The sequence below is a fragment of the Hippichthys cyanospilos genome, chromosome 9 (genome assembly GCF_059441005.1).
Source record: "Hippichthys cyanospilos isolate Australia breed blue-spotted pipefish chromosome 9, RoL_Hcya_1.0, whole genome shotgun sequence".
Taxonomy (NCBI): domain Eukaryota; kingdom Metazoa; phylum Chordata; class Actinopteri; order Syngnathiformes; family Syngnathidae; genus Hippichthys; species Hippichthys cyanospilos.
In genome coordinates this window covers 9,661,083-9,687,057 of record NC_142377.1, presented here as the reverse complement: position 1 = coordinate 9,687,057, position 25,975 = coordinate 9,661,083, and the positions used below count along the sequence as shown (strand labels likewise).

Here is a 25,975-nt window from a genome sequence, read left to right as displayed (position 1 = left end):
CAGAGTCTCTTGTTTGACAACATCATCAGCTTTTGTTGACTTGTTTTGCTACAGTTTAGTTTTTTTCTGGAAATTGATGGCCTTGCTACCTCCAGGTGCAAAACATCTGAACAAACAGAAGAAGGTCCACCTAGAAAGGTTTGTGCATTGTTTAATATGGTGATTCTCAAATGGGTGGTGCAGTACCGCTGGAGTTACGTGAAGGAGCGTAGGTGAAGTTCGAACAGTGTTTCTGCAGGTATCAGCAAATTTAGTTGAATGATATTTAATGTTTTTAATGCAACTTATTGCAAATTTATTTCCCACAAATGACTTAGGCATATTTTGGATAATAGTGAAAGAAACAGAAGTTTTCAAATTAAGAAAAAATGAGTTGAAACATGAAAAAATGTAGGTTGCCTTGATTATGAGGTACTTGACTGAAAATAATATTTCACTGGGGCTAAATCAAAGACAAAAGTTTTTATTTTAAAAGTAATACACTTCTGTGTTTTTAAAAATTTGAACACGCTTTCTGCAGATATCAACAAATCTAATGCGTAGCGCTGTTTTTAATGCAGCTGAAAGCAAATTTAATTCCCATGCCTAACTGTTTTTGTCGTACTTTGGTGAAAAAAAATGGCTTTTGTTTTCTTTTCAAATTAAGAGCAAATTAATTGGAATGTGGTGGCAATTGTGTACTCCGCTGGTCCGGGGGTACTTAGCTGAAAATAATATCTTACAGAGTATATATTATTCAAAGAGTATATATTATTCAAAAAGGCTTTCACTTTAAAGGATTTAATATGTTTCTGCAACATTTTTCATTTGGACAGGGTTTCTATTAGGTATTAGCAAAAGTAATGTTTAATGTTGTTTTTAATGGTACTTAAAGCAAATTTAATTCCCATGTCCGACTGCTAAACCATACAATATGTTGCACGTTAGTGAGAGGAACAGTCGTTTCTCTTTTCAAATTAAAAGCAAATTCATTGGAACATGAATTTCTGTCCTGCGCTGTTTATGTGGTACTTGGCTGAAAAAATATGTTCATATCATAGAAACAAAGCTTTAATTTGTATGATTTAATACTCCTCTGTAGCCCTTTGTTAAATATTCTTCATATGTTGCCTTTCTCTTAAAATGCAACACATTTTCTTTTATCTTCCCAAGCTCCTTAATGTGCTGAAAATGGACAAAGCTTGTGAGCAATGGCGCCGCGACAACTCCTCAAGCCCAAGCTGGGCGGCCGTCCCCAGAAGCAACACCACCACCATTCGCCTTCGGTGCATTTACGATCCCAAATCGCAAACTCCCAAAGCCCCGGTTCTGATCCGCCCTCCGGGCCCGAGACCTCCAGTGGTGAAACCGGACCCACAGGTCACCTTGTCCCCCGACCCTCCAACCAAGACCATCATGAGGAGACGAGCCCGGTCTCTTTGTTCACCTGCGGAAAGGAGGCGAGAGCTTCGGAACCAACAGGTCCGCTTTGTGGACTCACTGGGCCTGGATCTAGAGGAAGTGAAGGTGTTTAAAGTTAAAGAGCGACCCCTGATACCCCAACATGTTCTGTTCAGACTCCTGATGAGCTCTGAGAAGGCCTTTGGGAAATCTCTGGAGCTTTCTCTGCCTCACTTGAAACCGTGTTTCCCTGAAAACTTGGGAGCTCAAGCCGATTTCCTGCAGCGTGTGCGCGCACAAGTCGTGTGTCTGGAGCAAGTCACGTGCTCAGAGCTGGGCATAGCGGGCACCATACATGTACTTAATTTAGCCTATGAGAAAAAGGTCACAGTGCACTACTCTTTTACTAACTGGAGAACATCCACGGACACGACGGCATCGTGGCTCTCAAATGGGGCAGCAGCGGAACACGACGCTCCGGGGACAGACGTCTTCCGATTCCGTCTGCCGGTGCCGCCTTTCATTTTGCTGCCAGGAGCTTTACTGGAATTTGCCATCTGCTATCATGTTAACGGCACAAGTTATTGGGACAACAACAATGGGGGCAATTACAAACTGACGTGTCACAGCTATAAGGTGACGGTTCCAAGGGAATGTGAGGACAGTATGCTGCATTTTACGTAAAATACCACGCGAGGGCGCTGTTTCACGTGCGTCATACAGCAGCCATTCTTTTGTCACTTTCATGGATGGATGGATGGATGGATGGATGGATAGCTAGCTAGATAGCTAGATAGCTAGATAGCAAGCTAGATAGCTAGATAGCTAGATAGATAGCTAGATAGATAGATAGATAGATAGATAGATAGATAGATAGATAGATAGATAGATAGATAGATAGATAGATAGATAGATAGATAGATAGATAGATACCTTACTGTGAAGGACAAAAATGCCCAATACTCAATATAATAAACACACATGTTAAATCAATGCTAAATGCTGAAGCAAAAATTCAGGCCTAAATAAAGTCTTTTCACAATGAGCAATTTTGTTGTTGTTAGTTTTTACTTTGACCACCTTGTTTGGTGTCATAGGTGTGATCACGAGGGGTTGTTATAATATGTCTGGCTCCAGAATGGGACTGGCCTTGCACCAGAATGTTTCCACCCTCATGAGACGTGTCTGGCATGGAATCCCATTTGGCTCTGTGCTGGTATTTTCCTATCTGAAATCACAACTGCGCTTGAATGACATGATTTAAACCTGACTGGCATCGTTTATGTGATGCTAGATTAGCGTGATGTTAAATGTGTGACAAAACTCAGTGAAAAAAGCCTTATTTGAGTAATATCATTAATACAAAGACAATGTATGTGATGTCTTTCATGTGCATGTTAAGGTGTGGCTGCATGATATAAAATCCAAGTCATCAAATGAAGAGTTGGCTAAAATTGCTGCGCATATGCTATGAATCACCAATGGCCAGAGATTGAGGAGATCCCCTTTGCACTCACAGGCACATCCCCATCTGCCGTAGTCCGCCCCAGGTTCCTGGCGACTGTGGGTACAAGACACCTTGCGATCTGCCACAACCAACGCTTGATCTAATTCTCCATCAAGTGAGCTGTTAGAGTCAGTGTACAGTAAAAAAATGGACCCGGCTGCCATCTGGTATCCTCCCCATTGCCAAGAGAACGTTGTGATTCACTCAAGATGCTTGCTGATGTCAAAAATGAAGCAAAAACTGCACAGCCAATTGAAATGAACTAAATTAGATGTTTCCTGACAAGGTGAGGTGAAAACACAAACACGCACTAACAATGTCTACAATTCACTTATTTGCATAAACTTCGACCACAGTTTGAACTTTTGTGATGCTAATATATATATATGTATATATATATATATATATATATATATATATATATATATATATATATATATATATATATATATATATATATATATATATATATATATATATATATATATATATATATATATTTATATATATATATATATATATATATATATATTTATATATATATATATATTTATATATATATATATATATATATATTTATATATATATATATATATATTTATATAATATATATATATATATATATATATATATATATATATATATATATATATATATATATATATATATATATATATATATATATATATATATATATATATATATATATATATATATATATATATATATATATATATATATATATATATAATAATTTGTCTCGGAAGAATTTTGTCGTTTAAACTATTTCAGTTGTACCATATGAAAAGGCCTGTTTTCATTTGCACTATTCATGTGAATCCTTGTAGTCATATTTAGTGATTTAAAAGAATCTCCAAAGAACAGACAAATGTTTCTTACAAATTGAAAACCTGTATTGTGCAGACAATAAATAGTGCTTACAAAGGGAGGTCATCTTGTACACAGACAAGGTTTTTGATTAAGGACATTGACGCTGTCGATATGAAAGTCATCAACTGAACCAGTAGTGAGAGTCAGACACAGGACAGAGGTGACGTCTCAAAAAAAACGTGGAAATGGGCCATCGGGCCACATGCACCTTTCCCCCACCGCCATGGCATTGCAAATACGTACTTTAGAAGAGTCATTTACAAAAAAAAAAGTCTCTGAGACAATGAGTCTTCCTGTTCCCCTGACAAGTTCACATGAAGGTCCGTGAGATGCTCCTGTGAGTAGATCTTGCTGCGTGTGGTCTGGTCTACCCGCGGCTCCGTTTCTAGAGACATAGCCTCTAAGGTTTGCTGGACCCAAATATCAGGACACCCACTGACTGTGGGCCGGTACACTGGAAGACTCTGTGCAAGGTCTTCACTGACTGAACCAAATATCAGCAACTCTTCACAGAAGAAACCTTGCTAAGGCCGGTGGAACCTGCAGAGGGGACAAAAAAATTGTGGGTTTATACATTCTTCCACTGGGGTTTCATCAATCAGGGGTGCTATTATTAGCCCAGAGGACTCATAAAGCAGCCAATGGCTGTGCTCAAGAAAGGGGTCTTGCGTAAGCACACCCCACATAATCCAGGGGCTATTAAGCACCTGAGATTCTGTCTTGAACAAGCACAATGTGAACTAAATATGCAACCTATTCATTGTAGTCTAGCATAGCTTGTAATACTTTTCATTAATAGTCATTTTGTTTACAATTCATCTATATATTCTGGTTCCTAAAAAGCCATACGTTGTATATTTTGTCTTTCTATGGTTACAGAAACGCCTTTTTTGTAAGTGTAAATGGTTTATTGTGAAAATCAAACCGGATGTTTAATGGGTTAGGCACTTCCTATTTAGCATTGTGCAAGAAACCTAGCAAGTGCCTGTAAGTCCGTGTCCTACACAGCCTGTACGTAACGTGAGTATTTTGTAAATATTCTATGTCATATGTAGTGTCATTTATTTGTGTTTTTAATTGTAATTTACGACTAGAAATAGGTTTACGTACGATTAGCATAACAAGTAAGTAGCATTGCGTTAGCGATTAGTTAGATAGAGACGAGAGGGGCTCTCAATTCACTCAGGCGTTTTTGATCATTATTGATGATGGATCAGTTTACTACAACAGTTAAGTGATATCCTGAAATTGTGTAGCCCCCGTTTGAAAAAAAAAAAAAAAAACAACTGCTAGCATCAACTTCAACATTTCAACATCACATGCTAATTTAGCGGAGCATTTAAGCTTGCGATTAGCATGTTAGCTCACAAATTTTACCAGGCTAGCTTTATATACTGTTTATCATCAAACAGACAAGTAGGGCAAAGTATCTAGTATTTTATTTTACAATAGCATTTCAAGTGTTTTCATGTTGTTGTTTTTTTTTTGTTTTTTTTTGGTAACAGTTTTATCTATGAGTCATCTACTGTAAATATAAGTGCAATAATCCAAATGTTATCTTTGAAGGAGCTATCTTATATATTCATTACACAACTCAAAATGTTAACTGTACTCTTTAGTCTGTATGTTTAAATACAACACAATAAATCAAAGAATATCCATCGGCATTTATTTAAGTCTTTCTGCTAAGCTAAATGTGGACGTACTGCAGTCACTGCAAGGATTCACCTTGGATGTACAAAATGTCAACAAGATAAAGCGAAAGTGGCACACAAACCTTGTCAGGTGTTTGCTGGAAGAATGAACCTCCATCTCCGTACTCTTGAACTCATTCAGTTCTTTACGGATTGCCGCCTGCACCACAAAAGCAAAATTCAGCAGGAGATCCATCATGTAGGATATGTTTTTTTGAAACATTGTATAGGTCAATGATAAGTTTATGAAACCATTACATGATATATGACGGTTTACAATTATAAACCCATTCATCCACTGAGTGTCCCACTTTTCTCCATTTGGGTCACGGATGAGCTGGAGCTGATCTCAGTCACTTTGGGCAAGAGGTGAGATTGAGATGACAACAGGTGTTGGCTCTCTATCAATTCTCTTATCTATTTTTTTGAAATGGGACACGAGAAGGACACGTGACACGTAGCAAACAATTTATCAGCAACCACCTACTTGATAGGGGAAAAGTAAGGTCATGCTTAATTGTAGATTGTTTATCTTAATAAAATGATTGTCACATTTCTAGCATATGCATAATTCAATCCTTGAATTCAATTCCTTAAAAACAGCTGGGTTAAAAGTAGCCCAGATTGAGCCAAAACGAGACTAATAAAACTTAATGAGTTATTCATCCAAAAAGTTGGGTTGAAATAAATAACCTACAAAGTAACCCAAGATTGGGTTATGAAGACCATTTTACTTCCCTTCCACCTATTTGGAGGAATTGACCTCACTTGGGTTATTTTTTCCTCAATTGAGTGTAGAATCTTAATTTTCTTCATGGTGATAATTATGTTTAATTATAATGCTGTATCGTTGTCTTTTTGTCTTTAAAATCTGTATCATTCATTTTAACAGCCATATCATTCATTTTCTTAGCTAGCTGTGTAAAGGAAACAAATACCATGGTTCTCATCCTTCTTATGCATGGTCTATATTTTCAATATTTACAAATATAGTTAATGTGATAAACATCTATCTATTGTATAAGGCCGAAATCTCTGAAGTCATAGAGTGGATTTTATTTTTATTTTTCAAAAAAGTATACCTGTGTTTCTCAAATCGGGGTCCGTGGAGGCACATCAGTGGGAACTTAATAGGAACATGTAGCAGCTTGTTGCTAATTTGTGTTATAGTGACCCCTTAGCAAAACGTTTTACTGTATGCCTTAATCTTTGTGAGTTTCATACGGAAGCGTATTGTAATGAGTGACAAAATTTTCCATTAAACAAGTCAGGGTTTTTTTTTAAGTTAAAAAATACTTCCCGCTGTTTAAAGGGGTACTTGAATGAGAAAAATATTTCACTGGGGGACAAATCACTGCAAAATTTCAAATTAAGAGCCAATTCATTAAAACAAGAAGCAAATTATTGCAAAAATTGTTTTTGAGTGACTCCGCAAAATATTGTACACCATTATTTTTGTCAAATTTTCTATGTATGTGATCTTTTGGAGTCGCTGTATAAAATACTCTTAGAGATACTGATGCAGCTACCTTGTCGGCAGCTGACAGTCGGGTCCAGGGCTTGTCGGCCCGCCTGTCGTAGTCCTGAGCTTTGGCCACTTCCACATAGTCACTGAAACGAATGAGAATCTTTCTGTCCCGCAGCTCGTCCACCGTGGGACGCTGATTTAGCTGGACAAAAAAAAAAAAAAAAAGGGAAATTTCTCATTTTCATGGTGTTTTATGATCTTTTTTGGCGAAACTGCATCTGCTTACCTTTCTGTTCAGTCGTTGCTTTATTTCTCGCCTCTCCTCCTGTTCAATCTGGTCATTTCTTTCTGTTCATAAGAAAGGAAAATTAATTTTAGGACAAGACAGATGAGGTTCAGGGCAGAAATCTAGTGAGAGAAAGACACACATGCTTTGGATTGCACAAGCAGCTGCTAGCTTGCTAAGGACAACTGTCTTACGAGCTCAGTCTCTTACATGAATGTCTTCTCACAAGTCGAGTGTCTCTGACTGTCTCCACAGTAAAATCATATGTAATACCTGGAGGTAGCTCAAAAATGGACCAAGTTACAGTCATTTGAATGTTGCCAAGTTGAAATCTCTAGTTTTGAGGAAAAAACGGTTATAAAGTTATGGAATATTCATCTTTCAACGGTGCGTATTGTCTACTAATCTCTTATTTTCATACACTTAATTAAAATTAAGGAGGTTGTTTGAACTGAAAATTCATATTAACATATCCACATATTTGTGTTTGAATAGCATTAATTAAAATGCAAAAAAAGTAATATGTTATTTGCAAGGCTTAAAATTAAAATTATTATATATATATATATATATATATATATATATATATATATATATATATATATATATATATTATCAATTGGCTTTTCAGTTGTTGAAATGTATACATTTAGTTTCTTCTCTTTTTAATGACATTAGTGTGTACTCTCACATGTGCAACAATGAATTATTTCAGAATTAGTTCGCAATTAATGATTCATTTCATCGTTTGCATAGTAATACTAAAGTACAATTACTTGAAAAATATGGATTGTGAAAATAAATTCACATTTAATTCTATCTGTTGTGTCGAGCCCTGAAGATATAAAATTAAAACACTCAGGATTTTTGTGTTTAAGTGTTGTTTAGATGCATGATTGGTATATTGCAATTATTAAGGGGCATGGTTACCAATATGTCAGTTTATTTTCTGTTTTAGAGAAAGCACAACCTCGCTTGATTTATTGGTACATTTCATTCAAACATGACCATTTTTTTTTTTTTAACTTACGCTTCAAGATGTTCCGACTCTCCAGCTCCTCCACCGCGGGCCGCTGGCTGAGCCTCCTGCGAAAAAACACCAGAATCACGTTCTGGACCATTTTGCTGTTCGGGCTCTCAGTTCGACCAGTGTCTCCTGTGCGCACAACTCCTGCAGCCGAACATGCACGCGTGCTCCCGACTGCGCTTCACTCGATTCTGGAGTCTTCCGAGAATCCACATCGGAACAAAAATCGCGATTCACTCCCGAGGAAAACACTCGAATAGTCCCGCTTTGAACAAAGTTGCTGCGAACATCCCGTGAAGAGGAAAGTTGAGCGAGTTGCTTTCCTGCGTCTGTGTGGAGGATGCTGATGAATTGTGATCGGGCTGTGTGAGCCCGGCACACTTTGTAGCACACTCGCAAAAGGGGGTGGGACACACGCGCGCGCACGCGAGCTCGCACGCAGGCACATGCTCTTTTGGGGCATGTGTCGCACAACATCATATAACTCGTAATCAATACATGCCAGGGGCATCATGGATGCTTCTTTTCCACTTTGGATAGTTGTCTTCTTTCCATGCTGACTAACTCATAAAAACCACATTCCAAAAAGTACAATAGAACTTGATTTACTAGCGCATTGATAAGGGGTAAAGTCAAGAAAATAGTGCTGATTCCAGGTCATGCTGTTTACACGTGACCTTCAAACAAACCCCAATCTGGAGGGATCACAAGTCAGCATTCCACATCACCTGAACTTTAGCATGTGCCAGATTGCATTGGAAATAGATCAACGTTTGAGAAATTGCAAAGTCATATTAAAACTGGGATTCACTAACTGCTTTGCAAAAACAAAATAAAAAAGAATACACTTTAAAATAATGAGGGGGAAATGGTTTGTGACATTAAGTATTGTGGTGTATTTTTTAAGGAGCGTTTTATGTGATTTTTCTGATTTTTCACATTAAAAATATATTTTAAAAAACTGAAGAAATACTCTAAACTGAAACAGGAAACAAAAAATACAATTTATGACATAATAAAATATTTTGGAAAAGAAAAAATATATTTAAAAAAAGCCTAGGGGGAATGGTTTGTGACATTAACTCTTTCATTGCCAAAGGCGTCCATACATCTTTGCAGTTCAGACATTCAATCTTTTGTAAAGTATTTATTTACAGTATTTTCTTTCTTCAAATATTAGTGTAAAGGACTGCGGGAAAATAGCTGGCAATGAATGAGTTAAGTATTGTGTATTTTTTTTGTATTTTTTTACAGTTAGGTTAGTATTTTATTGCAATTTTTCAATATTCTGTTCATTTTCTCTCCATTTTTTTATATTTTCTTGCATTTAAAACCTGTAAAAAAACTGGTCTAAACAGAAAAAATACGATTTTATGCATCAATAAAATATTTTGAAGAAAAAATATATTTTGAAAACAAATCTTGGAAGTTTTTTCTATTTTTTTTTTATTTTGATGACAGAAAAAAAAAATCCCAAAAAACACGAATAATGTTTTGAAAAAGCAAAAATACATTAAAAAAAACAAAAACAAAACAAAACTCAAATGCTTCCATATTACAAGTTAAGCCTTTGTAACTATGTTCAATTGTTATTGAATGGCGGTGGGATGAGTGATCTACATAAAAAAATTGTTTGCATTTTATCAATAAAAATAATGATATATAAAAATCAAATATACTCGAAAAAATTTCATTTTTTTTGTGGTTTCATATTTCTCACGTCACATGTGAGCTAAACTGACATTGGTTGAGAAATGGACTACATTCTGATCTAGTAAAATAATATCATCCTCACATTAATGGACAATTTAGAGTCTTCAATGAACATATATTTTCACAATGTGGGAGGACATGCAAGACTGCCAAGACTAGAACCCAGAACCACTCGCAAAGCTAATCACTAGCTTAGCGTGCTTTCTCATCGGGACATTCTTGTCTTTATTAAAGTGGGTGTAAAGTATTTCTGATTTACAGCTTTAAAATCCTTGTGGTCCTTGATGTCCCCTGAGTCTCGTGTCCTAAAGTGGAGTAAGACTGAAGACGATCATAACTTTGCATGTTCGTGCGTCCTAAGTGACGGGAAATCTTTAGAACCCAAAGATGTACGCATTTGTCTCGATTCCACATAATTATTAGACCCTGGGGTGCCGTAAGGCAGATTGAGCAGCACGCATGATGACGACTGTAAGGGCCCGTGACGAAAATGGGGCGTTAGAAAATTGTATTTTCAATAAGTGGAATTGATGAAGAGAGGTCATATCCCCGGCGGCGCCCTTGATTGGACCTAGCATAGTCCCACTAGTAGTTATGATAGTTCTCAACCTTTTTTTTTTTTTTTTTTTTTTTTAAATTATGTGTGATTTTGTTTTTTCCTGCCAAGAACGCCCTAACCAGCTTGAAGCATATTTGGATAAACAAAAAACATAAAAACACTGTCTACGATGTATTAAATTTTGGAACTATATCTGCAGTGGTATCCCTAGGTGTATTTTCTTCAGGTACTCAAGAAGATGGATTGTGTTACACCATCTATTTGTTTCTATATCACTAATAGAAATGGGCATCCATATAAAATTGAACAAAATCAAGGTATTTCATTTTCCAATTCATTTACGCTTAATTTGAAAATAAATGATAATTCGTCCTTTCATTATGTAAAAAAAAACATTACATCTGACTTGAGAGAATAAAACAGCATATTGAAGAACATTTTTAAGGTTTTTGTTAAAAAGCTGCAGACATGAATCGAATCCTTCACATTAAGACCCTTTTTAATAACGTACCCCTGCGATTTTTTTTTCAGCTAAGCACCACATAAGCTGTGCAGTACACAATATGCTTCATGTTCCAGTATTTTTGTTCTTAATTTGAAAAGAAAACTTAAGTGTTCCTGTTTCCAACATTCAACATGCAGTCAAACATGGAAAATACATTTCTGTTAAGTTGCATTAAAAACAAGATTGCAAAAAGCATGATATTTCATTTGCTAACACCTCCAAAATCCTGTTCAAACACCTTTGAAGCGCCTACACATATCCCCAAATCTGAACCACTGATTTGGCATGTGCCTCAGATCAGCCAATTCCCCCTCTGGAAATGTGTAGTATGTTCTTCATCTTATGAATTCTCACTGTGAATCTAGAACGAAAACAACATTACCCAACACAACAAGATTGAGTCACAGACCGCTTCTGTTGATTCAAATGAACCCGAGCGGGACTTTAGTCACCAGCTCCTGCAGCGCCGTGTGCTTGACAATTAGCCGCCCACTCTGCTTGGTCAGAGGTAAAAGCCTCCGCCGTTTGTGAAATGAACTCAGCAGCATGCCAAAGGAATGAGCGACCTTAGGAGAAAGCACCGATGCGAATGTCAGGCCGATGATTCAGGCCGCCGCTGCCCACCGATGTGTGTCCTAATGCCTCGCTCTTTCTTCCTCGCTGGCCTGGCCCGAGGACAAAGGGGGGCACCCTTGGATGCAGCTGAGTCTGCGTGATCCCAGACTAGCCTTTGAGATGCGGTGCGTGGGAGCGTGTTTGGGTTGAGATGCCAGGAAAAATTAAGGAAACCTCGTTCATCATAGCCAACTAAAACGGAGCTGTTTATGCAACTTCCACGCCAAGACTGTTGACCTGGAAGTTTTTCATTATTGGGTCACACTTTTTTAAAGTTTATGAGGGTGCGACCAATGGAGCCACAAGGGGGTGGCCAAATTTGCTGGTCAACCAATAGCAAGTACAGATTATAGTATTTGTCCCCAGTAGATCTTTCGTTTTTAAATTAAATGTACTAATTCTGGCTACTGAATAGCTTCATACTGTTACTGTGGTGTTTCTATGGCAACAGAGCTTCGTTATTTTGTAAATGTGAAATTATGCTTTATTGTGAAACAGTTGTTGTTATATTAAGCATTTCCTGCTTAACGGAACATATGCAAGTGACTGTAGATTTTCTGTGTTTTTTTTGTTACAGCTTTGCATATTTAGATCATTGACTGAATAAAAGTCATCAATAGTTATCTTAGAAGGAGATAGCTAGCTGGCTACTGCTAGGAAATAAGAATAGTACGTCTTATGCCTTATAAATGTAATCATTAATTATTAGTTTGTGCAGATTAGAAAGTTATTTGTTAACTTACAAGAAATGCACATATTCTGACTCCTGATTGTGATTCTATGGTTTAGAACTGCCTTATTTTGCAAGTCTAAAGTCTTGCTTTATTGTGAAAAGCAAACTACATTTATATGCGCTGAGCATTTCCTGTTAGCATCTTGCAATGAATCAAATGCTTCGTGTTCAGTCAATGTGATATTGACCGTAAATATACATTAATGGTATTTGTCAATTGTATTTTTTTTTAATCAGAGATGGGAGAAAATGTTTATTTTCAATTAGCATTTAAGATATCAAGCAATTAGCATTGTATTAGCATTTAAGATTAGCGCGTTAGCTCACAAACGTTATCATGCTATCTTAGTCTCCTGTTTATCATATAAAAGTGAAGCACGCCATATTGCTGTATTTTGTCTCAAAATAGCATCTTAACTGTATTTAGGTTTTTTTTGTTAGAGTTTTACACTTTTAAGTCATTTACTGTAAGTGAATCATTACAAATGTCAAAATGTTAACATTGGCAACTTTAAACATAACATACATCAGGCTGCTTTTGTTAAGCCGAAGTATATCAACTGTGATTTCTTTTGCTAAAACAGCATAAATTATGTATTGAAGTTATTGCTTGCTGTTAGTTTTGACCAAGGTTTTAAATGCCACCTCTCTGGACACACCTCAGAAAAATTTGTGGAGGTGGTACTGCTAGCATTAACTTACTTTCCATTTCATCATCACACCCTGTTCCTCAAGTTCTCTCTTCCCCAAAGGTCACGTGAATAGGACACCTTCAAAGAGCAACACATGAAATAGAAAAATCGTTTGTGAATCCGGACTTGCTGTGTCAGGCTTGGATGTTTTGCCCTTTAGTAAAGGACCACAGACCAAATGGGGAATCCCCAGTGGCCTCTTGGGGTTCCCGCTGGGAGCAAAGCGGTAACTTAAAAAAAAACAACAAAAAAAACAACACCATGTGCAGCTTTTAAATCGTGCCCAGGTTAGGGTACAACCGTGTCACATGGTCATTACCATTTGAAATCATGATGTCCTTAGGTAGCACTATTGGCAAAACTCTCATTTAAAATCTTCAATTGTTTCCAACTAATTTGGGACAAGGGGATGGCACAAGAAGAGGAAAATAGCACTGAGTGGGTGCACCAGCTTTCAAACTTTTGACATTTCAATTAGATGGTGCTTGCAGCTGAATGCTATAAAAAACCTCTTGTATAACATTAATCGCTGCATGTGAGGAACGATTGGTTTATTGCGGTGACAACATGTAATTTTGCACATGTCGTAGACAGGATGCCCGGGATATGTCATCCGGCGATGACGCCTCACTAACTGTATCTGCCACCTACAAACTTGTCACTGTAAAAATGCCTGATGGTGACTTTGCGAGAAGCAGTGGGCGATGAATCAAAACATTCAAGTCAAATTTAATGCTTTTTGATGCAGGGACAGGAATAATATTTTTTAATTTCCAAATAAGTGCAAATTAATTAGAACATGAAGCAACTTATTGCAAAAAGCAAAACAGTCGCAAAACTGTGTATACCTTTAATTTTTAAGATTTACTTTACATTAGTGAGGCTTCTTTCTTTTGCAGACAAGCCAGAAATGAAAGAGATGATGCCATAAGTTTATTTGAATCAGCAGATGCAGTCTTTACTTTGTATTGTTGTGTCTGTTAATGGTGTTTTTACAGTGAGAAGATAAAAAAATATAAAAATGTTCATAGCTAAATTAGCATCAAAAAGGGATATGGGGAGGCACTTCGGGGGGGGGGGGACATGAAATTTTAATAAAGTTTCTGCAAGTATCAGCAAGTCTAATAATGTTTTTTATGTTGTATCAGGAACAGTACATTTTCTTTTCAAATTAAGAGCTAATCAATTGGAACATGAAACAACTTATTGCTATATTGTGTTTTAGTGATTTTTTTTTTTTTGCAAAAAATTGCATGCTTTTAGTTTGTTAAGGTTTATACAGCTGTGCAATGGCATTATTGACGGAGTTAGGGCGTACATAGCTAGAAAAATATTTCACAGGAGCCACTTTGATTTTGTCGGCCATGTCTTGACAATGCCTAAGCCACAAACTTTGCTTGAAGTTTTAAGGTTGGGCTGTCGGTTGATTAACAAGAATCAAAGCAATTCCCTCACTGGGCCGAACTAATATAGCCGTGGTGCACTCAGCTGTTGTGCGGCCAACATTTGGGTTTATTCATGGACAACAGCTGTCATGACTTGCTCAGCCTTCTCTCAAAGGAAGCTGCACCATCAGCAAAAATTTTACCGTGACCCACAAATGTAGTCATTATTAGCCGCTCCTCAAGTCCAAAATTAATGGGGCGAATTAACAGTGGAGTATGAGGTTGCAAATCCTTTGCAGTTAATTACTGCCTGAAGTCTGGAATGCATAGGCATCAACAGTTGCTGGATTTCACACCTACTGTTCTACTAGTCCTCAACAACAATTGTTTTCAATTTTTGGGGCACTTCTTTTCAGTTTTCATTTTTTTTTTAATAAAATCTTTGTTTGGTTTCACAGTACAGTGTTCCCTAATTTTATACGATAAAGAGGACTGGAAAAACTGCATGATAAATGAACTCCGCGATATAGGATGACAGACATTGTATGTACATAAATAAAGTGACTAAGATGTGTTTAGTAAAACCTTACCTACCTTTCTTTCCCATGCCCATTGATTTCCCAACCGTAATACGAAGGCATGTGTCTCTTTTTCGCTGGAATTTTTACAGGTATGTACAAGTGATAATGTGATTATAAAGATAGTCCATTCAACTTTGATCAATAATGATGTAGCAACTTAAATTGATAACATTACTGTCTCCTTTCATTTTTGATTTAAATGGTTAGTGCACAGTTTTTTCGTGTACAACCTTTTTTTTAATTTGATTAAGTAGTGAAATCAAATGAATGAAATGAAAATGCACTTTGCTAAGATAGCTACAACATTTTTATAGGTTTTAATTGAGCTTTTTCTTGTTTGTTTTTTTTTAAACAATTTTTCAGGACATTGTTTTCCTTCGCTAGAATGCAAAATTTAAAAGGAGTCGATCGATCCAAAATTTGTAAATGTGAAATGAAAAAAAAAAAAATCACTAAAAATTAGGAGGGATTTTTTTAAAATAAAATACTGTTAATTGTTACAGTATGTGTTGAGTGCTTGTGCCAAACATGTTTACAGTACGCACTTTTTTGAGTGTTCAGAATTCACGGGTCATAAACGTAGCGGTGCTAAAGTCTCGAGAGTATGGCAATGTAAAAACCCGGTTAGGTGACCCGTGTGCTTCGATAAGTAATGGAAAAATGAAGCCTCATGAAGTAGAGGAGCGATAAATGATCAAAAATGCTTCACATTCTTCATTTTCCCATCAGCTTCGATGTCAACCACGAACAGACATAAATCGTTTTGGTTGTTTAAATGTTAGTTTATGGACTAATGCCTCCACAGTCCATAGCAGACGTTTGTGTTGTATGTGTCGCAAACAGGACTTTGCGTTCAATCAAATACACATTTTAATTAATGATAGCTCGTTTCCAAAACTGTCAGAAATGAAATGTAGCAACAACCAAATCATTTGCATCATATTAAGTACACGCATCAAACGCAGGAGTAGTTATTGGTGGCATTCGAATTCTATGAATTTCTAACATAGGAAAAGAACGCAACCATTTATCATGACAGTCAATCGTGAGCAGATCTCCACCGGAAGCCGACAAGGGGATCACAGCAAGTTCAATCAGAGGGGAAACGGACCGGTATCGGCAGGGAAGAGGCCCAGAGGTGAGAGAAAGCCGAGCTGTGACGTACATAGGCCATCGATTATGGCTGCTGCCTCTGCAGCATTTGGCTAAAATTAGAAACAAAGGGTTCCCTTGCGTTTCCCTACACAGCCCACTGCTGCGCTTTCTGCTGCAGATTGCAGATGTAACATAAGTTGCATCACAGCAGAGTGATAAAAGAGTTTGAAAGATTAGTAGTTATTTTCAACAAATATTGGTGCAGTTCTTATTCTTTCTGAAAAAAGTATATTTTTGATGAAATATGATTTTATATATATATTTCGAGCGGTCTCAAAAATCACCTCATGATAGTGTCTAAACTTTTTTGTGATTGTTTTACAAAATTTCTGCCAGTTTGCTGAGGAAGACAGGTTCAATAAATAACCTAGGATTGAATGCCTAAACCCATGAATGAAATGTAAAAATACACCTATGAGATGGAATGAGTTAACTGTGACATTTAAGTTATGTACAAGTTATGAATGTTAAGTTTATTTTAAAACTGATTAAAAATCAGTATACATTATCATTGTCTCTTACCACAGGATTTATTTTAAATCGATCAAGCCTTTAAATAAGTGTTTGTTAGGTTTTGTACTTCAATTAAAATCGATTAAAATCGTGATCTTAAATACAGATTTTATTTTTTGGCCCAGCCCAAATTGAATTTTTTCTGCTACCTTAATGTGGAGTTTGATGGAGACCTCCACTTGAACTGATCATTAGATTCTGATTCACTGATTTATTTGGCGCGCGCAGTCCCCACGACGTGAGATGCTTTTTTGTTGTTCTTTCTCGTGCACTGAGTACATGGCCAGCAGGACAAAAAACGCTGCAGATGGCGCACACGATAACACGCTTCAGCTGTCCTTCACTCGCGTCACATTTTTTCATGGCTCTCGGTCACGGTCGGCAGCAAGTTGCTCGATCATCTTCTTCAAAATTATAGTCGGTAGGATACCGTCTGCCTCATAACATTCCCAACCAGTGCGAATTTTCACAGTATCCGGTGTCTGCTTTGTAAGTTAATATTCAGGTGTTAAATTCAGGATGTTAGCAGAGTTATGTAACATCAGGCATTCCTCACTGCGGCTATAAATTCGAATTTTGCGCCCACGTGGACGCAAAGTGCTCAGCTGCTGTTTTTGTGGTACAAAACTTGCACAATTTGATGGCTTCAGTCGAAACTTTGTTATCAAAGAACGTTTGTAAAGTCCATTTTACTTACAAGGTGGCACGGTGCAACAGCTTACAGTGAATCTTGGGCCATACATGGAATGAATATGAGTATTCTGTCATTGTAAAACACGACAATTTGAAAAGGAGCTAAATCATGAAATTGAGGTTACGCACAAATAGCAGGATGCTGCAGGGATTCATCTATAAACCAAGAGCACCATCTAGAGGAGTAAAAAAATATCACAAGTGCTTCATGAGGCTTCATATTTTTATTTATAATTACATAAATATTATATGCTGCATTTATAATATAATAAAATATATTATAACATACCAGATTGTCAAAATATTTACGTATTAATTTGATAATTGATTGTTTTCTTTTTCGATCAAGTTGATGTAAAAATACATACTGCTGCTTGTAAAAAATCACCATTTGCAACCACTGGCCACTTTGTTTGGTCCAGTACATCTGCGCAATTAATTTTTGAAAGAGTACGCATGACATTTGCACTGTTTGATTTCATGTCATGTCAGTTGAGCTGTGATGCAACAGTCAGTAAGCTTACATTAATGTAACATAAGCACGCTGCAGGGAAGCGGTGCTCTGACCTCTGTCCTTTGGCATCGTTATACAAATCGCACATAAGCCAGCACCCCACTGTCACACTACCCCCTTAATTGATCACTTCCTGTGTGTTTATGCAAGAGTCATTTATATAAGTACTTTGTAGTGACCGGGATGGTACTGTAGCTGTTTTTCTCTCTGCTTGCACTCACTCTGTCCATATCGATTTTGTGCCAAATTTCTAACATAAATACTCAATATGATTCATGGTGCCTATTACTCGAGTGCGTGCTGTTGGCATGTGTGGGTGGGGACCACATGGAATTATAACGTCACACGCATCAGACGCACGAGTAGTTATTGGTGGCATCCAGATGGACAGACAGCTGTGAAATACCTTAGGTGAGGGTGTGTGAACGCCGCGCATGGAGAAGTGCGATGCCAGGCCTGGAGAAATTCGCAGGCACGTCAATCATTTCCCAAATTATTCTTGTGTCTGTCGACCTGTGAGGATTCTGTATAAATAAAGACCAAGAAATGCTGCCAGCTTTTTATCCCACAGGAATGTGGTCTGACGAGTCCACGTTTCCTTTTTTTAAAGTGGAAGTCAAACAAAAGCTTTTCTTTACATTAATTTTCATATACAATTACCTTTAAAGACACATTTTCACACTTGCTGTTGACTGAAAATGACGTCACAGTTGCTCCTGACTCAGGTAACGACCAATCAAGGCTTTTCTTAATTTTTTCATGTGACATTCATGAGCCATTCCGTGATCGGTTGTTACCTGAGTCCCGAGCAACTATGAAGTCCTTTTAAATGGACTGCAAGGGACAAAGTGGCCGCCAACTGAATGGCTAGAAACTGGTGGATTTTGTTGCTTAGTTTATATTCCACTCCCACATTATTCATCAGAATGCTGTGTTTAGACAAGTAATGTCGCACAGGCAAAAACAATATTTCCTAAGGTCAAGCATGGATACATTTCAAGGTACAGTACTCGGGTTACAAGATAAAGAACGGATAAGAACAAAAAAACTCTAAAGACTAATACGTTTCCTGGTTTTACATGAGTGTTAATCAGCTGTACTGAGCTGTCATTGGAAGAATGTGGCTTCAGTATTTGGACACAGCACAGCTCTGTTGAATGTTTTCATTATGTAAGCGTCAACTTCACTCTTACAGTACCAGACCCGACATTCAGTGCATCAGCACAATCTAAAAAGATCCAATACAAAAAAATGCCACAAAAGCTCCATTTTCACAAAAATAGGTCAACCAGTACGTTATACAAAGCTCAAAATCCACACACACAGACTCACACACGATCAATCACAATCAATCTGGAAAATGTTGTAATAAATGAGTTTAAAAATGTAAGTGTTTGACAGCACCATTATTATCATTATTTCTTTTTTTCATGCATTATTCTTTATTAGGTTGAAATATCTGACTGCATTTGAATGCGCCATAAGTCCCATCCTCAACTTGACCTGTCAAGCTAATCGGAACCAGCGCTCTGAGGAAAAACCTCAAAATAAAAGCCTGATACGGCTATTGAATTGACATCCATGTATTACTTATTGCTTTTATTTCAAAGTTGTCCAATGTTCTGCTTGTTGCTGCTGCTGTTGTGGCGCTTGACATGACAAGACATCCAACTCTTCCTTTGTTCTTTGACAGCAGCCTGAATCACTGCAATTGTCGTGTTTGGATCACATGGAGCTGTCGTTCAAAAATCATTTGGGTGTTTCATTCTCATTTTAGAGAATCCTTATGTTTACATGAACCGCAAAGTCCAGACCTTACAAAGCAAACAGCAATACGCTTATTTCAAGCCTTGCTATTGAAAATTGCTTAACAGCGTCATGGTTAAGATTCTGGGCTTGAGCCCCACTGTGCGACCCGAGTTGTAACTGAATGTCTCGCGATGTGCCCTGCAATCGACTTGGAGCTGTTTCAGCCTAAATCATTTGCAGAAAGCAGGTCAAACGTAAATGAACCCCCTCCTGAGAGAGATGAGTGAACATTTTGCTTTGAGGCTTCGCTTCTTGATGAAGCAAAAAAACCGACACAAAAAACAACTTAAAGTCAACTTAAGAAAAACCAGCAATCATTGTTGTGTACACCGTATTGCGATCACATATTAGTAGGGGAATGATGCTTTCTTGCTGAGCCAGTTGCTGTGATGCGTGCACTAACCCCCTCCCAGGGCATTGCATAACCCTTCAAGCACACACTGTACTACTCACTAACAAACTAACCTGATTTGCAAGCAAATCCTATTAAAGTCTCCATAGCGACAGCGTATTGCCATTTATGTAATACAACATTTTTGATTAGGTTGCATTCCTGGATTTCGGAAAATCCTCTGTACTCTCCGCAACCTTTGACCCCAAAAAAAAGACACTTCACAAGTGCAACAGTATAAACCTTTGTTGGGACTTAGAACCAAGCTAATCGCCGATAGCTTGTTATGCAATTAACCTCATACGGACTGATCCGATTTAAACAAATTGTATCACTTTCATTCGAGAAAGAGAGCCAGAACGATTAACCACCACAATGCATCTGAAATCAAAACTGACTTGTTTTGTTTTGTTCCACACTCTAAAAACAGATCAAGTACATTAAATGAAATGAAAATAAAATATTAAAAAAAAGGTTAAATTTGACAAGAAATTGTTTAAATTTAGTTGATAGTTATGTGCCCAACAAATCCTTTGGTGTTGAATGAGTCTATATTGCGTTTTGAATATTTTAGTTCAAACCCATTGTGGTGGTGGTGCATTGATCGAGAATAATAAAGAAAAAAAGGATGACAGATTTATGGAAGACATTGACACACATGGGGGCAATGTACGGGTTTTGATGAATGGCAAGCTGATGCGTGGGTCACACAAAGCCACTCACTTAGCCAGCTTCATCTCGATCTGTTGACGGATAACTTGGCGCTCCTGGTCACTGCGCACCGGGAAGATGTTGCGCTCCTCCAGCTCCTGTTTGCTGGGTCGGTTCCGGAGCTTCACGGCCAAAAGCTCCTTTCTCATCCTTCGTGGGAGGGTCCCTGAACACGCACAGATGTGATGAACAAATTATAAAGATGTTTTAAATTAGAACCGTAATTCCACGAATATAAGATGCACCTGAGTATAAGACACACCCTTAATTTTGGGGTCAAATTCTGGTAGCAAAACAAAATAAATCTCAGCTTCCTAAACTCTTTTGATTTTCTTGTGATCACACCCGCAAGTTATATATTTGTTGAGTGTTTCAGATTTCCCACATTGTGATCAATCAGCGAATGCCTCGCCAGTGTAATTTTGAATGCGCTCGCAGCAGTTGTTTTTCCTTTTCCTCGCGACGTAGCTTGAGTTTGTTTTACCATAAATACCCAAAGTTCAAAAAGTTTATGATTGTGTGTGTATATGTCAAAAGAAACCAATTAATAAACGAGTCAAACGAAACTCTCGGCTGCATACCTTGCCACTCTTAATTGAATCGGCTGGAGAAATATCTTTTACATGATCCTCTCCGTTTTAGTCACGTTCCTATGTGCGAACAAGGATGGACTCGGACATTGGTTCAGTCTGCTCGCTTCTTTTATTGAAAAAAATGCTGTAACAAACTCAGCTGACACGAGCTGCTGTTATCTGCAACAGGCACTTGCTGCTCAGCCAACTGGCATCCGCCCTCTAGCTCGTACCGTTACTGTAATTATTGTAAATAAGAATACTGCAGATATAAAAATGCACAGCTGTTCATCAAAACTGGGATCGTGTGGCTGACAGCTCAGTCTTCCTCGAATGGTGTCAACTTATTTTTTGGAAGAAAGTGGGTCATATTTGGGGAATTGCTGTATTAGGAAAATGAAGCCTCGTGAAGCACATTTTACTCCTCTTGATGGTGTTCTTGGTTTAACGATAAAGGCTAGGAGAAGTATTAAATTCCTGATGCATCTTTAAACCAGGAGTGCCATCTAGAGTAAGAAAAAATAATCAAAAGTGCTTCACCAAGCTTCATTTTCCCCATCACTAAATTACTATTTACTCTACATGAGCTATGTAACTTAGTCCCAATTTTCCTTCATTCTGAATGCTACAAGAGACTGAAGGCATTTACATGAATTAGTGGTGCAGCTTTTTGATTTAGTGTAGCCCCTTAAGTGGATTTTACATCCTTTCACAGCGTTATGGGTCAAAGCAGTGAGTCACTCCACATAAAAACCTACAAGAGGGAAGCAAGCCGTTTTCTCTCCAGAGCCTCTCAGGTGCTTTGTAAAGTCTCTCACTTGACTGCTCATCTTTAAAATTGCAACAGTAACTTTTTCAGTCATTTATGCAGTCTTCATTGCTTTTAAAAGACCATTACCTCCTTAAGTCTTCAAGCAGGGGAAGAGACTATCAGACTTTTATAGACAAACTTAAAACCAGATGAAAGCACGGGCAATGCACTACCGACTCACACCAAGTCTGTCATTGGATGAACTCAGTGTAAATACTGTAAACATCAGCAGAGATTATGCTGCCTCAGCATCCAATGGCAGCACGTCAAGTGTTGGCTGACTTTGTGTGTACACGACTAGATTAGAGCGAGGAGACATACCAGAGATGACAGACTCGTTCCAGCTGTCCTGGTCACTCAAGTAATCATCCAGACGCCGGTTCTCCTTGTTCTCGTCAGATTGCTTCTTGGTCTCAGGCTCTCCAGCGGGATCTTTCTCTGTGCTGGAGGTGCGGGACAGGCGACCGTCTAGTCTGCGTTTGGGAGATGGACGCACCTCCTTCATTTGGAAGCTAAAATGACAGCATCAAGGGGGATTACTGACAAGCACCATTTAAATATAAACAAAGAGAAATTCATTTACTTATGTATGTATAACTTTTATGTTTGAGTCCAGTCAAGCAGTTAGAAATTTTGAACTATTTAACCCTCAACTTCTCAATGAATATTACGATTAATCACACAATCTTCCATGATTAAATGTGATTCATCAACTATTTTCTATAACGCCTTTTTTTTCTTTCTAATGAGTCGTCAAGCAAATTTCTAAGTAAAATCACCAAAAAAAAACATCCATCTCTGTGCGTCCATCTTTTTCTTTTTTTTTTTTTGGGAGGGGGAGTATAGTTGTCTACACTATTATACAACTATAATCTGTAGTTGTATAAATAATGTATACGTGCAATATAATATATTGTATTGTCGTGTCCAACCTGTCCTGTCGATGTTTGGTAGCCAGCGCACGATGCAGTTCCTCGATGATGCAACTAGGGGGTAGTTGAGAATGGAGTGAGCCAAGGTGGGGGGAACCGGTCGGAGTGGACATGCGGCCTCTCAGCAGGGAGCTGTGGGGGTCTTTGGGAAGCGTGAAATTCCTGGGCAAGGTAGCTGGGGATTTTTTCACCCGCACTGGTGGCGCACCTGCGACGGGGCACGTATAAGCCAGCGTTAGATGTGAGAATGAGATGAACCAATAGTGAACAAACAGACCCACCATCCAGACTGCCCAGTCTTGTAAGCACTTTGACTTGCAGGTTGGGTCCTGGTGGGGTGCTGGCACGTCTCTGGGGATGACTCACTTCTTTTTTGCAGTCGGAGACTTCCACCTTTGAATGCCCATCAAGCGGGTCTCCAATTTCATCCGGACCGGACTCTCCCACTGCCTTGCAATCCTCCATCCCGTTTTGCACTAAATGTGGCAAGATGAACTCTGGAGCTCCGTTTGAGATGTGTCTGTCTCCACCTACAGGACAAGTTTGGTAACTACACATGTAACCCATCCATCCACTTGCTAACTAGTGCTTCAGGTACATGAAAACTCCACAACGGTGGACTGAGGCGACCTCATAGCAAACACTTGCTTGATTTATTATACACAGTACTATTATTATTAGAGTTACAACTAACAATTATTTTATTAATCAAATAATCTGTTGATAGTTTTGATGATATATGGATGAACCAAGCTTGGAATTTGGACAATTTTAGGTCTCAAAATAATTAATCAATTAACTAAAAAAAATGATTAATTTGATAACCGACTACCCGTGTTTAGACTATTAGAGAGCGTAGAACATCATTTTGTTTGAAAAAAAAATACTGGACCTTCCTTGAACTTGTAATTTAGTGTTTTACAACCCTGGTGTCTTTTATGAAATATTGGTCCTTGTTTTACCTGTTGAAGCTTCTCGATTGTGGCTCGGGTCTTCAGTGGTACTGGCCCGCGGCCCTGTGGGCTCCTCATCTCTGTCATCTCCATCTGAGTGGTTTGGCGTGTCCTGATCCTCACTGTTCCCTCCACAAGCAAGATCGGAATCTGCATGCGACATCATATGTCAAAACAATCCAACTGGAATAACCTTGAATAGATGCCCGTGTGTTGTCTCATTTTTTTGCACCTGTCTCCATCTTGCCGGCGTTCTGTTTGAGGGGGTCGTCTCGCTTCTGCCGTCCAGCTGCCTTTTTCTCCACCGCTGCAAAATAAACCACTCATTTAAAAAAAAAAAAAAATCCTGTTTGAAGTGTCAGATTGAAAGCGTTTACCATCTGTGATGAGCTACACTCACCAGCTGATGGCTTGAGCTTCTCATTTTTCTTTTTCCTCCATTTCCATGGCTTGAAGATGCGTCCCAGGTTGGCCAGCTTACTGTTGCGTCTCACGGGAGGCGTCCGAACCCCCGACACCAGGCAGCCGGCCTGCAGCACCCTCTGTTGGTCCATCACATCTTCAAGATAAGAACACACACGTCATTTCTTGTTCTCCTCACCCGGAACACAATTGGCTGAGACCATGTCATGTGAGAGCTGTGTATGTGGGTCACAGACGCTACATGCTAAATAGATTCTAAATTTGGAGGTGATGCTAAGGATGTGGGGAAACGCAGAGAAATGCTTTGCTCATGTTAGGCTCCAATGGTCCCAGGCAGGGGCGCAGCAATAATTTTAACGTCCTATTATGTTTATTTGCAAAGAACAGCATTAATGGCCCTGGGTCACATTCATCATCGGTTTCCATAAAAATTGTGACACAAAGCATACAACAGTTTGCAAAGAAGTCCCTACAGCACAGTTTAACAATAAATTGCTTCATGTTCAAATTCATGTTCAAATTAATTTGTTCTTACATTGAAAAGAAAATGTACTGTTCCTTCCACGGGATTTAAAAGCATTCAACTTACTTTGCTGATACCTCCAGAAAATACTTAAAATCTCATGTATGTAAATGTTGATCAAATTGATATATAAGTCACATGTGTTATAATATGCTGTTCGAGGCAGATCACCACAAGCCATCCACGGTCTTGTTAGCTGTGCTATGCAAGCGGATCGAGCCCTCGTCGATTGAGCCCACTTCTGCGGTGGTGCAAGGAACGCCGGTGAGAACAATGTTCCTTCGAGAACGGACCGAAATAGGCACTCCTACACAGTCTGGCTCTGACAACGCGCTGACACCTCGGGAAGCTTACAGCTGAGTCGTGGGCAGCGCAACTAGCGCTTCCATCAATTCCTCAATTCTCTGTCACTAACTTCTAAATCCACAAAATTTGCTCATTCGTCCCTGAAGGAATCAATATGAGCATACCAGAATATTTCCAAAGGAGTATTCAACAGCATGGCTGGGACTTGCGATTAAGCCTTTGAGAGCCAGCATATTAATGTGTGTCCATTGTGGCGGACATTTGCATTTGTTCTATATCTTTTGGGTCTATGATTTGATTCAGAATCAATTTTGGAGTTTTTGAATTTTCTTACATTTATCGAGTTTTGAATTGTAAGTAGAGTGCCTTTTCCACAAAGATAACTTACTATATTCTTTATTTTTATTTATTGACATACTAACAAATAGAACGCAAGACTGAGCCTTTTTTTGGATAAGATATTTTCAATTTAAGTGATTTGATGGACTATTTATTCTAATTAAGTAAAATATCAATTTAATTTAATCCCTGTCTTGATATATGTTAGCCTTTATGGATTATTACAAAATCCACACTGTTATTAACTTTTAATGCTTGGATAGACCTTTTTGTTTTTTGAGTTTAAAATGGCCA

At 38.1% G+C, this 25,975-nt stretch overlaps 2 protein-coding genes across 3 annotated transcripts in view; one reads left to right on the top strand and one right to left on the bottom strand.

The window, feature by feature from the left end:
* Positions 1-1,047: 1,047 nt before the first annotated feature.
* On the top strand, positions 1,048-2,177 carry ppp1r3db (protein phosphatase 1, regulatory subunit 3Db). The gene has a single exon (XM_088423909.1). It carries the CDS (start codon positions 1,123-1,125, stop codon positions 2,062-2,064), a length of 942 nt encoding a protein of 313 aa, XP_088280035.1. The 5' UTR covers positions 1,048-1,122; the 3' UTR covers positions 2,065-2,177.
* A 1,608-nt stretch (positions 2,178-3,785) lies between these two features.
* The window catches only part of phactr3b (phosphatase and actin regulator 3b), a 30,351-nt gene continuing 8,161 nt past the window's right edge, over positions 3,786-25,975 (bottom strand). For both annotated transcript variants that reach the window (XM_088423383.1, XM_088423384.1), the window contains exons 2-13: positions 24,491-24,649; positions 24,323-24,397; positions 24,100-24,240; positions 23,419-23,667; positions 23,138-23,345; positions 22,527-22,717; positions 20,835-20,988; positions 8,257-8,312; positions 7,227-7,288; positions 7,002-7,142; positions 5,556-5,632; positions 3,786-4,318 (exon numbers count right to left, since the gene is read on the bottom strand). In XM_088423383.1, coding sequence (XP_088279509.1) covers positions 4,303-4,318; positions 5,556-5,632; positions 7,002-7,142; positions 7,227-7,288; positions 8,257-8,312; positions 20,835-20,988; positions 22,527-22,717; positions 23,138-23,345; positions 23,419-23,667; positions 24,100-24,240; positions 24,323-24,397; positions 24,491-24,649 — 1,529 coding nt within the window. In that variant the 3' untranslated portion in view covers positions 3,786-4,302. The remainder of the gene's footprint in view (positions 4,319-5,555; positions 5,633-7,001; positions 7,143-7,226; positions 7,289-8,256; positions 8,313-20,834; positions 20,989-22,526; positions 22,718-23,137; positions 23,346-23,418; positions 23,668-24,099; positions 24,241-24,322; positions 24,398-24,490; positions 24,650-25,975) is intronic.